Here is a 14904-nt window from a genome sequence, read left to right on the forward strand (position 1 = left end):
TTAAAAGAGTCCAAGACTTTAGAAGGATGGAAGAATTTCATATAGGTAGTCATCAATTTATTATCAATCACCTAATGACTGTTCAAAATTATAAGAGTCTCAGAAAAGATTACATATGACCCATCTTTGAAGTTACTGCTGCACCACCCTGGAGGTCACATGATTGTATTTCAGGCAGTTGGCAACCAGTGTCCTGCAATCATGTACTCACCATTTGCAATCTTCTTTACTTGCTTCCTCAGAAAGTCAGCATCACTGGAAAAGACTTTTGTACTTACTGTTCAGAAACATTGCATTTGCTAGCTTTCTAGCCAGAATGCAAAGTTTCTGAAGGGTAGAAAAACTAGCACACAGAAGGCAAGAGCTTACTTTTTATGAAGTACATTCTACATATGGTAGCAATAGTAATATTTTATTGTTTTGCTATCAGGACATATCAGAATACAACATGGAAAACAGAAAATATGAAACAGTAATAAGATCATATATTTATATTGAACAAAAGAAATATAAATATGGTAATTTAAGTACACATTCAGCCTTGTAGTCAGACGTCTCTAAACCTTTGGGGATACGTATCTAAGTAGTATTTCTTCAGTAGCAATGGTCATGTACATTTCTTTGATTCTTAATAGGAAATCCAGGGGATTTCCTTACATCCCTTCTCTTCCTTTTTTTTTTTTCTTTTGCAAGTAGAAAAAGTTTTCCAACTCATTTTTTTTCATTAACATAGAAATGTACTACTTTTTAGTTAGAAATGAAATCTCCTGTGTGGATAAACCAAAAGTAGAATGGAGTAGGAATGCAGCTCTTAGTTTTAGCTACAGTATTTCTTCATCTAATTGATTAATATTTTTATTGATGTTCTTTAACGTTCATGATTGAGCTGGATGCTTTAATGCCTGTATTCAATTGTTTCAAGAATAAAAATTCCAGTTCTGTTGAATACTGCTCCAGAGAAATAAATGTAAGTTTTCTGCTTTCCTGGTCCCAGTTTTGTTGAGAATTTGAAAATAAATTCTTCAGCGTGTTTAAACATATATTTTATAGCATCTTAGTCTTGTTTCAAATTTGCATATAAACTTTATATTTTGAAGATGAGCAGCTGCTTACTAGCTTACAGTAACCTTTGATAAAAAGAAGCAATGATGGCTTGGTGTTGCTGCAAAAATAAGAGAGATTTGGTAGCATCTCGGGACTAAAAGATCTATTATGATGTACCTTGAAATCCAGTTTATTAAATCACAAAAAGTTATCTTGACTTGGCAGGTATTAGTTTTAATTGGACTCTTTAAGCAATGAAGTTGGAGAAAAATGAAATGGAACATAACACAGACTTGGAGTCTCTAAAAAAGAATAGGATACAGTATAGTTTTTGAATGGAAAAAGAAGTTATTGATTTATTCCTTTCAGTGCTCAGAAGCTGTAACAAAATGTAAACATTGTAACAAAACTTAAAAAGTAACTTTTGTCATCTTCAAAGCTTAACTTTAAAACACCAATTTGTCCATTACCTGAGATTCTAAAAACAGATAATGTATGTTCTTCATTTCAGAAAATCCCATTGTTTAGAGAAAATATATTGGTGTATTAGAAACATTCCCAGTTTTTTTTTAATGAGATAATTAATGATGCAATTATTCTCCATGAATGAGCTCTCTATATAGAAGTGGAAGTGTGTGTGTGAGAACTGTAACCGAAGGAGGGCAAGACAGGGAAGAAAAGAGATCCACATGGCATTTATTAATTGTGAATAAAATGGCAGTTCTGGGACTTAGAATCTTAACACAGTTGAAGGGAACAGATTGGGCAGTAATGATTACTAAGCTGAATGAATGAATGAATGAATGAATGAATGAATGAATGAATGAATAAATGAATAAATAAATAAATAAATAATTTTATTTCTATACTGCCCTTCTCCCGAAGGACTCAGGGCAGTATACAGTCTATTAAAAAACACAAAGACAAACATCAGTTAAAAATAATTAAAATTATTACATAATTCGGCTGAAATTTAAAACCCCAAAAATTTAAAACCCAATTTAAAATCATTAAATGAATGAATCATACAGGGACAAAAAATAGTAAGTAGTCACTTGAAGAGTTCAGGCAAAAATCGCAACTTCTGTAACTGAAGTTAAGGTCCAGTAATAAACATGTGCTTGTGGATATAATTCTTTATGAGAATTATTTTCCCAAATTATATGATGCTGAACTTCATGCTCAGAAACAAAGTTCATATTAATTTCGCTTTTCTAATGTAATCCCTTTCAGTTAATTTAAACTATACTTGTAGACAGAAGTGGCAATAGCAGTTGCTATGTAAAATTTGTGGAGGATACCACATTAGGAAAGGTTGTTGATGCATTGTCATCAAGTGCGGGAATCTTGGGAGGAACCAATAAAACCCACTTCCTGTCAGGAAACAGATTCATAAACAAAACTGATCTCCCCTTTCTTACAGCTGAGTGATTCTCCCTGTTCTGGTTCTGCTCTCCCAGCTGACCTCTTTTTTCCCCGAGTTGAAAATTGAGAGCAGATAGGTTGCTTTCCTCCCCCCCACTTCCTTTGATTTGTACTTTTTCATTTCTTCTAATAGAATAAAAATATAGCACCCAGTATTTTTTTTTCCTGCTTTGTTTTTGGTTTCTAGTGAGAATAGGTAGCCTTAGTTTGGCACAAACTCAACTGTGTGATCTGGGGCAGCAGGAGAGGCACCTAAATTAGTAAATACCCAAACTAATCCGTCCTGCAATTACTGCAATTTTGCAGTGGCCTAATTAAATATACCCGAGTGGTAACACTTATGGAAGACTTACTTAGTAGAATGTGTGCAGTTTTTTCTACTACAGATATGATCTATTGTCATAGTTTCAAGCTTCTTAAATACTGAAACGTAGAGCAGTTCAACTGTAGTCTGCTATAGAAATCTATTATATAGCTATCTATCCTTTATTTCTGCAGCAAGAAACTGTTCAGTTTTATCTTTTGAAATTGTACGGAATCTAAGAATGCTCTCCTTGTCTTGCCTGGACATGGATACCCCAAACAATCAAAAGCCAAGCACTGTGATTGATTATTTTCTGTTTCTTTTGTCATAACAGGAGAAGTAATCAAATTCCTAAATGTCCCAAGTCCCAGTTGTCAGTATGATATACTGTAAATCTTCCATAACGGCTTGGGTTCTTCAGCCAATAATAAAGTGGATGCTTATAATACTTTGTTTTTTTAAAAAACTACCTCTTTTACCAAGGTAAAGATTGCTTATTGCCAAAGCAAAATCAGCTAAGAACCATGAAAAAACATTAATGCCTATTTCTGCTTACTAGACATATAGACCATAGGCAAATCTCCCAGAACTTTCTAGTACTTGTTGCATTCCCCACCCTCCCAAGTTATAAATATTAATAAACCTGGATTTTTATGCTTTTATAATATAAACCACATATCATTACTTCAAATAATCAAGAAGCAAAAACCTAGGTCTTGGCCAGGTATGATTCCTGGAACTTGAAATTGCTCTTTTCCTTTAAACATCAAATTCCCAACAAGGAACATCTGTACATAATTAAATAATTCAATGTACAGGTGGCTTTGTGGGTTACTTTATTGTTTTGTGCAAAGAGGATTGGAAGTAAAAAAATCATGCATTTCTAGGAAGATCCAAGAATGAGAGCTCATTGGAGAGAAATAGTCTCTCCACACATTCCCATTAGAAATTTTATAAAATATAGTTACATCAGGTAAAATGGTACAAGTTACATTGTTCTGTCCTGGAAGCCATTGTTTGTCAGTCTCATTGAATTTAAAAGCCACATTCTATTAAACCAGTTCTCTTTTCTCAGGACTTTTCATTCTGGGATTATGTACTGGTAGTTGCCTGACTATTTGCATACTGAGCAGGCCAAATGCATCTGGATAAATTTGCTTTGGCAATGATACATTATATCCTGACACAATGAAAGCAGGGAAGTCTGCTTTTAAAATTGGTGTAGTGATCTGGCCTTTTTTTTTTCCTGTAGAAATAAAAATGCTAATAGAGTCAGTAGGTTCCAGTGCTAAATTCTTGATTTTCTTTCTGGAATGAGTGGTGGGGGTTGTGGAATTTAATCCATTTCTTCTCACCTGTCTCAAGCTTATTTTTTTCTTTTGAAAGGGTTGCTTGGTTTAGTACTTAGAACAGTTATAAAATGCCAATTTAAGAACTCATGGTGGTTTTTCAAATCCAGAGCTGTTGCTCTTCTAACAGTCAATCCATTCTTTTCAAGAGTACTTAATGTGGAAAATTGATAGTTTTGAACAGTAGAATAGCTTTTCTCATTTTTCTCCCAGAAGATCAATCTGACTTGCTAATCCTATTGTCCCTTTTAGTACAATTAGATTTGGTTTCAATATGTTTTTGAAAGCAAGGGAGGACTACTATATGAAATTCCAAATTATTCTTATGTGGGTAGGTTGTTTAAACAAATAACCCCAAAAATTGGTCAAATTGATATTGATCCTGCTTATTTGTTTTCCATTAACATGTTGTTGATGTTTCATTCTATTAAATAAAATTTATGAGATGACTTAGTACAAGAATAATATTCACCCCTGTCCTTTGGAATAAATTATAATGACATTCATATTATGATTTGTTTCATTTGTTAAAACTGTCTTATCTTACACCAAAAATTTAATAATAAATGTAATTTTGTTACATGAGTTTTTTGTCTGTAAATAAACATTTTACATCATTATATATATTGTAATTACTTTATCTGTTCTCCAGGTACTATCTGGGCAAGAATAATGAGAGATATTATTTGTAGCCCAACACATAGAGGCATTAGATTGGGGAAGATTGAGCTATACAGATACTGATTGTTTGATTACCCACTGTATATGAGTTGCACAGATTGCCAGACATATAATTTCTACTGAAGGAAATTATTTTCATTTTAAGATACTTCTTTTTTTAAAAGCTTAACATATTTATCTTGCAAGTACAATAGATGGAGGAAGTATCACTTCATCAGTTTAATGAGCTAGTGAACCAAAGGCAAAATTCAGTGATATGTGTTGCTTCTTTGCCTTAGTATCTTTTGCCATTTCAGTGGGACAAAGAAGAAATCCCGGGAAAGGCATCTGAGAACATTTCAAGGGTTTCCAACTTCTTACCAATCCAGTCTAAGGATTTATGCTTTTTAAAACTAGGTAGCATTCTGCTCCTTTCTCCTATGCAGCTTCCTTCTCTTAAAATAGAAAAATACGCTCCCTACTGCAATGTAGGGAGTATGTTATTTTTGTTCTAGAAGTTACTTTATATAAAGGCTTTGCTTAAAGTTGTTTATGCCCTAGTCATCTCCAGATTGGACTACTGAAATGCAATCTATGTGAAGCGGCTCTTGAAAAATGTCTGGAAGCTTCAGCTGGAACAGAATGAAGCAGCATGGGCAATTACGTGCGCCCTAGAACAGCATGTTACACCTCTGCTCCATGAACTGTGTTGGTTGCCAGTATGTTTCTGGGAACAGTTTACGGTCTTGGTTTTAACCTTTAAAGCCCTTCATGGCACAGGACTAGACTTGTCTGAGGGACTGCTTCTCCCCAATTACATTAGCCTGCCCCATTAGATCTGGTAAAGAAGGCATGCTGCATATATCATCAGCTGGGGACCTACATTTGATGGGTCCCAGATCTGCTGTGGCATTCACCTTATGAAACATTTTCCCCTCCTCCCAAGATTAGATTAGTTCCATCCCTTTTCACATTCCAGAATTCCCTCATGTCCTGGTTAAGTTATCAGGCCTGGGGCTCCCAGGGAACCAGAGACATGTTTAGAGGTAGCAATTATTATCCCCCCTTTGCCTAGGGTTTGTATATTTGTTTTTATAGTATTTATCTTTTAATGTGGATTTTTTTTCTTTTCTATTTCTTTGTATTTGTTATTTTAATACTCATTTGATGTATGGCTCCAGAGTCACTTTTTGTGAGATGGGTGACTATGCAAAAATGATTGTTTATTGTAACCCTTTCTATATTCAGTTTTTTCCACCTGATTAATAGCTTGCTTGGTAAATTACTTTACATATTTTTAAACATAAGATGATTTAAATAAAAGCTTTAAAATAATATTTCAAAAAGATGAAAAACTTTTAAAATTGAGATTTTAATTGCTGTAATACTGTGTTTTTAAACTTCTGTTGATATTCTTTTTGATATTTTTAAAATGAATGTTCAGATAAATTAAAGGTAGGGATATGTATCTATAAATAAATAAATACCCATTTCTCACCACAAAATAAGCAACAGGTGATTTTATATTATCTTAATTCATGTCATAGGCATCATTTTATAATAATAGAAAACACACCCCTCTGGTAAAATATAACTATCAGCTCCTAGTATACATACATTCCAGAATAGTAAGTCTGATTATTCCCCAAGTTGGTCAAAATACTAGTGATATGTAGTTTATTAAACTGATAACTTACTGCCAAGTATTGTCTTCTGTTAAACACAGACTACATCAAGTACATTTTGAATTTGGGAGATAAAGAGTTAATGGAGAAGAATTTTACAGGTTAAAATAGAAGAACTAATTTCCTTTTCCTGTATATACAGAGTACTGTTATGCTTCAATTAAAGGATATATATCCAGTTCATATGAAAAGCTAAACCATAATATAATAATGATCTTTTGGCATAACATACATACTTTTCCATGCTACTTACAGATATAAACAATGATTGTTTGATTTTCAGAATTAAGCTATCCGGATAGATATACAGTTCCCAAATTAACAGATAACATACTAAGGTTAGTTATTGAACAGAATTCATCCTAAAATGTAGTCCAACACATTTACAAACATTATACTGAGAGTTGCTGTATATTGATACAAGTCAAGCTTCCAACTGTTGAGAAAGTAAAAAGTTTAAGAATATACTTCTAAGGACACAAAATTGGAGAGAAGTAGATTTATTCCAGAAAAGCTTTGAAGACATGGAAGAATTCTAGTGACTACTGTGTTTCAAATGCATACTCTATCATAATTAAATCAATTTCAGATTCTTAGGACTTTCTTATACTCACACAATGCAAAGTTCTCAAAGCTACCCTGTTTCAGATTGCCCTTTTGACCATATGAGAACTTGTTCTCATATTTCCATGGATGTGTTAATAATACATGGTCTTATATTTATTGTACCGTCACTGATGTTTTAGGAGAGAATTTAAGGTAAGAATGACTTGAAGATTCTCTCTTGTCAAATAATGGGAGACCAGTCTTCATAAAAGTATTCAGTTTCTTTTTCCTTAATGGGAAAAGTCAGATAACAGTGAATCCCCAAAATGCATTGGACTTCAGCTCCTTTAATTAATTCTTTGCCATCTATATTTGGATATTAATATGCTAAGTGAGGTTTATAGGGGTTACAGATAAATAAACATGGCTTGAGTTTGAAACAACAGAATTGGTAATGAATATATTTTGGAAATACTGGGGTTTTTTTCACTGCTATGCATATGTTATATAGATATTGGATTCAGAATGGCAAATGTTCTGGTATCAAACTTATCTATGCATATCTGATTTTGCAGTTGGGGAATGGCGGTCAACGTGTATTCTACCTCTATAACCCAAGAGACTATGAGCAGACATGACATCATTGCATGGGTGAATGACATAGTAGCTTTAAACTACACAAAAGTTGAACAACTGTGTTCAGGTAAGATATTTTTTTTAAATAAAAATTACATTTAGGTATTATAAATCATAGTAATGACCAAAACAGTTGAATTTTTTTATTCTATTATTTATTCAGAACTGCATAGTACCTTTACTAAAATGTTGCTTTCTTAAAAAGATTCTTTATCTATTCAGAAAATAAATACCATAGAACTTTAAGAGTAGATTAAAAATTATCTTCTGTGCTGGCTTTCAAGCTTAAATTATTTTTTCCTGTTTGCAGTTGGTTGGCTAGCTACTCATCATTAGTCTTAATTCAGGGTGACTATTTTCTTAATTGTTCTGGAAATACTTGCAGGTAGGAAGAAAGTCATTGATTTGGGAGAGGAATGTTTTAATAACTTTGGAACATTATATTCTTCCAGACCATACCAAATCTCTTCACATTGCGACATTCAAGATAGTCGAGCAATTTCTGGAATTTCATTAGAACCAAAAGTTGTTCGCATTCTAGATGATGGTCAGATCCTAAAGCAGGCCTGTTTTGTCCAGGCTTGGACAATTCCACAAAACACTTGTAGTTCAAAGAATCTGCTTCAGGAATTAGAATTGCTGAACTAGAACAAAGGAAAAATGGTGTTGTCTACTGGGGAAACAGAAGGATATTAGAATATTCTGTTCCCAAATTTCTGAGCTATGCACAACCCCATTGTATAAAATAACCTTTTACATCGGTAATGTATGCATTTATATATTTTGTTTATGAGAGATAGCAAATCTAATTACAGTGAGAGAGGCTTTTGGGGCAGATTCTGTAATTTCTTGATTTTGTTGTTTCCAAATGATGGAAGACTGAACATGGATTCCTAGATATTTAAAAACCTGAATCTATTCAGTTTGTATACCACTGATTTTACAATCATGGTAGCAGTTGGTACTTCTTTTGTTTTAAATAAATAATTTCTAATTTTACATCACGGCTGAATGTTGCTAATGCCTGAGCCTTCCGCCAATCTGGACAGGAAAAGAAAAGAATGACAGTATTGTTAACATATAGCAAGATGGAGATGGGTTTATTACCTACAGACAGTAGTGAATGGATAGAACGAACATTTTGAGAATACCTGTATTATAGAATCAACATAAAAATTAATTGGAGACAAGTTTGGCACCTTTACAATACAAATGAACAAATATGCATGATTACAATTGCTTCTATGATGTTTCCACATGGGTCATGTCTAGATGTGAAGTACTTTGGTAATTTAGTTACAGTAACTTTAGACAGCCCTGTCCAAGCTTGGTTAAGCACATCTCAGAATCACACAGGCAAAAGACTTTGTAATTTTTAAAAGACTTGAAAGGAACAACAGTAGTTGTGACAACAAGGCTGTTAAAATGAATTTATCTATCATCTATCTACCTACCTACCTACCCATCCATCCATCCGTCGGATTCACTTACCTTCCCTAATGGTTCACAAATGGGAGCGCATGCGCCAGCTCTATACATGCACACAGCCTTCTGCACATGCACAGTAGTTGTGCATTTATGTCTGGTTGGGTGGATGGATGGAGCCTCCCGCAGTCACCGCTACCAATTATCTCTATCTATCTATCTATCTATCTATCTATCTATCTATCTATCTATCTAATTGTCCAGTTTGACATGATTAAAGAAAAACATTTAAATCAGTATCATGAATCACCTATGTATTCAACAGGTTCTAAAAGAACTCCGAGGGAGAGTGTGGGTATAAGTAATTGCAACTACAAGGAGAAAGATATAAAATGGTGGTGTTCTTAATGTATATTGTTTAATGTAAGTTAGTTAATGTCATTAATGTTTATTGTTCAATCTTTCTCTTTTTTTGTTCCAGTGCAATGCATGTTTTTATCCACTGCAATGGGTCATTAAAGAGTCTTTGTAAGATTCTGATACCAGAAAAATGTGTGATTCTTGATAGAAGAATAGTAATATAGGTGCAATAAGACTTAAGCCCATGTTGCATAACTTTCAATATGCTTAGTCTAGTCTTTATATCTATTGTACATTAATATCTACAGTGAAAATATCCAGATAATTATCAATAAATTACAAATAATGCTCAACGAATATAATTGTATTAGTGTGAGGGGAATTGAGGGTTGTGGAAGATAGAGATGATTGTGGCTTTGAAGGGAGAATAATAATATAGGATATTTCAAGTTGACACAATTTTGTGCTTGTGAATATGCTAGCAATGTTTTTTAATGTGATTTTCCATTCTTGAGGTTTGAATTTGTTGGTAGGTTGATTGAATTTCCTAAGAGTGGACAAGAAATCAATTAGTTAAATCTCATATTTGGCATTTATCTTGATAAATACATTGCAATTAGGAACTCTGTTAATCTATCTCTTATACCTGAGTGTTTGAGTTTCAAGGTAATTCTGTATATTAGAAAGTCTTTATCATTTTAATAGGTTGGCTAACTCCTGGTAAAGTCAACTTGTCAACTTGTTAAATTGTTTTGTCTTGATCCCAGGTGCTAATTTGCCCTTTCTGATTCACTATCCATGCTTCATTGATAAGGATTTGAGAACATCCCAGAAGTGATGTAATGTGTTTCTTGCAATTTTAATTGCATAGTGTTTTATACTATTTATTGAAATTTCTCATTCATATTCGTGACTGAGTCTCTTGACTCTTTTAGACATAAAGTTTAAAGAAACATTTCCCTCTGTATGACTATGTGAAACAGCAAATTGATCCTGTAATTGTCCTTTTAATATTTCTTGTTGCTCAACAGTGAGATGGGCAACATATAAATTAATGGTTATTTTTAATAAATAAACTCTTGGGAAATAATTAAGGTATAGCAACTGCTTTTATACTGAATACAGAATCACAATCCCATCTGTTTACAGGCAGGAAAGAAAGGGCAACTTTAGAAGCTCTAATAAATGTAATGTGCACAATTGTAAAACTATTCTTAAGTGAAGCTTGATGTTAGTAATATATCACTAGTTTCATGCAGCTTTCATAGGAAGTGGTTTGCCACTGTCTTAATAGGCTCACATGTGAGAGAAATTGGTTCTGGAATTACCCAATTATTTTAGATATATTGTACTCAGTTATTGAAGCTGTAAAAGTATTAGCAGAATATTTGATCCTGAGTAAGAAAGTACAGCAAGTTTTGCTTTTTTTTTGCTTGGAAACATTATATGATACACCTAAAAGGCAAATAGTAATTGCCTTTTTAGAAAGTGATAATATACAATTCTTCAGTTATTCTAAAGATAAAATGTTTCTTTGAAAAAAAATATAAACTTTTTTAGATGGACAAGTGAACTAATAAGGGGTATAAAATAAAGGGTTATAAAAATTGGAAGCATCATTATACTGTTTTAATGATGGCCATCAGTACCTCCATTGCTTTCCAGTTGTTACTGAATACAACACATTGTTGACTATAAAGCTGAGACTGGGAAATTTAAGTTCTGCAGTATCTGGCAGTCTACAGGTTGCCCTTCCTTTCAGATGCAGCTGCTGCACCTGCCACCTCTAATTTGTTCTTGTTTTTTTCCTGCATTTTTCTACCTTTACAGTATCTTTTTTGAAGTTCAATGAGAAGAATTACAAAGTGATATCTATCTACCTTGTTTTCAGTAGTTTTATTCAGTAGTTTTATTACCTGGAAAGTCAAACAGAAGAATTCATACATTATTACCGTGTTTCCCCAAAAATATGACAGGTCCTTAAAATAAGGCCAAGCCTGATTTTTGGGGTAGGCGTAAATATATGCCCTTCCCCGAAAATAAGCCCTAGTGAAGGGGTGGGCATGGGCAGCACAGGAGGCAGCCCTTCCCTTCCCTAGTCACCTTATGGAAGCTCAGCACCTTAATTGTGGCCCGCCGATCAGATGAGCCAGCACGGGCCAGGAGCTGCCTCTCATTCTGTCTCTCTGCGGAGGCCTCCCAGTGCAATGCTCTGCAATGGCTTCGGAGCAAACCTCCACCTTCCCTGCACAGGATTGCAAGGCTGAAGGCTTTGGAGGGAGCATTTTTGGGATGTGTGTCTGTGCAGAGCTCCCCAAAGATAGAACGATCGGCAGGGAAATGGGGGGGGGGATTTTCCTGCCGATCGTTCAGAGCAAGGCGAAGCCTCCAGCCTTGCAATCCTGCGAAGGGAAGTCGGAGGTTTGCTCTGAAGCTGTGGCAGAGCATTGCACTGGGAGGCCTCTGCAGAGAGACAGAATGAGAGGCAGCTCCCGACCCGTGCTAGCTCAGCTGATGGAGGCTCCCTTGTGGCTTGCGATTGAACTTCCAACCCCAATGGATCCAGTGGGTGCGAGCTACCCCAACCCAGAAAGGGGAAGGAGCTGATTGGGGGGGGGGACTGTGGGAAGATTTGAAATCCACAAGTCTTTAAATGGCCAAGCGACTGCCCATGCTGTTGCTGGCCTCTTCGCAGTCCTGGAAGCGCTGCGCTCGGCAGCGCTGCGTGACTGCTCCTGCCTGGCTGGCTTGAATCATCCCAGATTGAAAACCTCCAAAAATAGAGTTGCCTTGCCCCGCCGCCTTTGGGCTGCTGAGCGCCTGCATGCATGCCTTTCATTGCTGCTTCTGGGATCGCTTCTTTCCCTCCCCCACCCAATCTCTTTCATTTCCACTGCTGCTTCTGGGATCGCTTCTTTCCCTCCCCCCCCCCCGGTCTCTTTTCCTTCCATTGCTGCTTCTGGGGAACAGACAGCATGACGGAGAGAGCGGGGCCAGTGATAGCACTTTAAAAAAGTAAGATCTCCCCGAAAATAAGCCCAAGTGCTTATTTTGAAGTCCGAAAGAAAATAAGACCCTGTCTTATTTTCGGGGAAACATGGTAGTGATCAGACTATAATTTCAATGTTTAATGTACTCATACGGGCATTTGATTAGCTCACTGTCCTTCCTTTGACATTTACAATAAATAAATAAATAAATAAATGAAAGAAGAATAAATTAATCTGATACCAAAATAAAGTTTTATAGTTCTGTTGCACTGAAGCAAATGAGAATCTTTTGTATACCAATTATTCTATTGAATAATTTTGCTCTTGTCATGCTCCAGTTGTATATGGATGATTCTTTTGAAATCCATGGCTGATTTCATGTTTGCAAGAATAGCAGTACTTATTTTAGCTTGTGTTTTTCTCTTCATTTTTTGACCTTTCATGATCCATGCCAATATGGCAATATTTGAGCATATGTAGAAGAAGTATCTTCACAGCATTATATCAGGATATCATAAACTGTGATTTTGTAAGTTGAGTATCATGATTGCATACTCTTTTCTCCCCTTAGCTTCTTTTTCTTATTTGAGAAATGACTTTCTCCAACCATTCAGTGGATGGCATGAAGTACTTCAAACATGGTAGAGATTGAAGCATGGATACTGGTCCCACATTTCTCTTCCTGATGCCCATTTAATCAACTAAAAGTCCCAGTAGAAACTATATCTTCATTTTTGTGAATATATGCATACAGATACAGATAGACACACACACACACACACACACACACAGAACCTTTCACTGTGCAGTCAAGAACCACTTGAATGCATGAAGAGTTGTACTCAATACATGACACAAGTAGATTTTTTATTTAATATGTGGTGGCTGAGAGAGTAAAGAAGGGCTCTACGCAAAGCTCATTCTCCAGCCATCTAGAATTTTTTTCGGGTGGGGGGAGCTGAATTCTGAAGAAACTTCAAAATTTTACACTAATTTGATTAGTATAGAATTAATGCTAATCAGTATCTGTAGTCAATGAGTAAGGGAGCCAGATGGCCATGGCTTCATAAACCATAATTTATTATATAGTAGAAGGACTGTTTAGGCCAAAGGTAAATACTGTATAATAGTGACAAAATATCATATAGATAGGTAGGACTAACCCAAACTATAGGCTTCGGTTAATGGTTTCCTTATGATTTAGACTATAGTTAAGCAAGTACATTAGTCAGATGGCTTGTGACAGAGATTTTGCTTCATAATTTGCATCCTGTTTTGCTCTCTCATGAGACTGTTTTCATAGTAAAGATTATCTGAACTGTATATATTGTGGCTTTCTCATTCAAGTGCATAAATTCACAGAACTAAACTATATTTTCTAGAATCCTCACAATTCATTTCCGGTTGAGAACATGTATACACCTAGAATTGAAACTCTTAGGCCTTTTGTATGCATGGACGATTACAGCTTCACAAAAGTGACATTAGTAGAACTTCAGTCTAAATTTAGACACTACAGAACTGACATCATCTGGTACATTACAGCAGGCTATCAGAAAGCATAGGGGAACAAACCTGTGCTGCACTCCGGCTGCTTACTAGTGAATATTAACACACTCAAAAGACAAAAAAAAAAAGTGTACCGCTGGCAGGTTTTTTTTCCCATAATTTTTTCACTCAAGCTATGTTTGGTTATTTGGCACTCTGAGTGGTTCCTTGTAAAAAAATAATAATAATTACATCATACTAGTTAAAATTCAGCTTTTATATCCAAGAAGGAATTATATCTTAGTTTTCTAACTTGGGAACAAGATACCAATGCAACCCCATTGCTGCTAGATAAATATGAATCATACAGTGGCTTAGTATTTTTCACTGTAAAACACATTGTTTTGTTTTTCATAAACAGCAGAAAGGTAGATCAGTTACTTTCATGGCAAATGGCAAAATAGGACTTTAATGACAAAGTATAGGTATAATTACTTAGCAATTAATTTCTGATAATTGCTTTTTGCAGAGCCATTTTGATGCCCTCCCTTCAGTACTGCTGGTGGGAAGATTTCATGGGATTCTTTATTTACAGAGACTTTGCCCTTGTGTATTCAGGGAGGTAAAAACACTTGCCCATGTCCTTGTATGGTGTTTTTTTTTTCTTTTATGATGGTCCGATGTGCTTTGATTAATCTTCTCTAATTTTGAGAGCCATACTGATACTTTTACATTTATTATTTTTTATGGGATTTACTTTATATGTAAAGTATGTAAAGTTCATCACCCAGTCAAATGCTTCTCACCTCTGAAATATGTGATTAGTTCATGTTGTCAATATTGCAGTGATAAGATATTCACACTGATTTTGGCCTTAGTGAAAACTGTTTTGAAAATGATAGATCTACTTTTTTCTCTTCCATTTTGTAGTGTATTTGATTAGAATCAGCCGTAGTTAGTCTGCCATGTCTCTTGTCTTTCAGTCTATCCAT

At 34.9% G+C, this 14904-nt stretch overlaps 1 protein-coding gene across 5 annotated transcripts in view; it reads left to right on the forward strand.

The window, feature by feature from the left end:
- Nucleotides 1-14904, forward strand: part of MAPRE2 (microtubule associated protein RP/EB family member 2) — a 59169-nt gene that overhangs the window by 28034 nt on the left and 16231 nt on the right. For 4 of the 5 annotated variants that reach the window (XM_034429726.3, XM_034429727.3, XM_034429725.3 and 1 more), the window contains one exon: nucleotides 7589-7716. The exons of the other annotated variant lie outside the window; for it this stretch is intronic. In XM_034429726.3, the coding sequence (XP_034285617.1) occupies nucleotides 7596-7716 (121 nt within the window). In that variant the 5' untranslated portion in view covers nucleotides 7589-7595. The remainder of the gene's footprint in view (nucleotides 1-7588; nucleotides 7717-14904) is intronic. 5 annotated transcript variants of the gene reach the window in all.

The sequence above is a fragment of the Pantherophis guttatus genome, chromosome 3, assembly GCF_059756535.1.
Source record: "Pantherophis guttatus breed Tessera chromosome 3, ASM5975653v1, whole genome shotgun sequence".
Taxonomy (NCBI): domain Eukaryota; kingdom Metazoa; phylum Chordata; class Lepidosauria; order Squamata; family Colubridae; genus Pantherophis; species Pantherophis guttatus.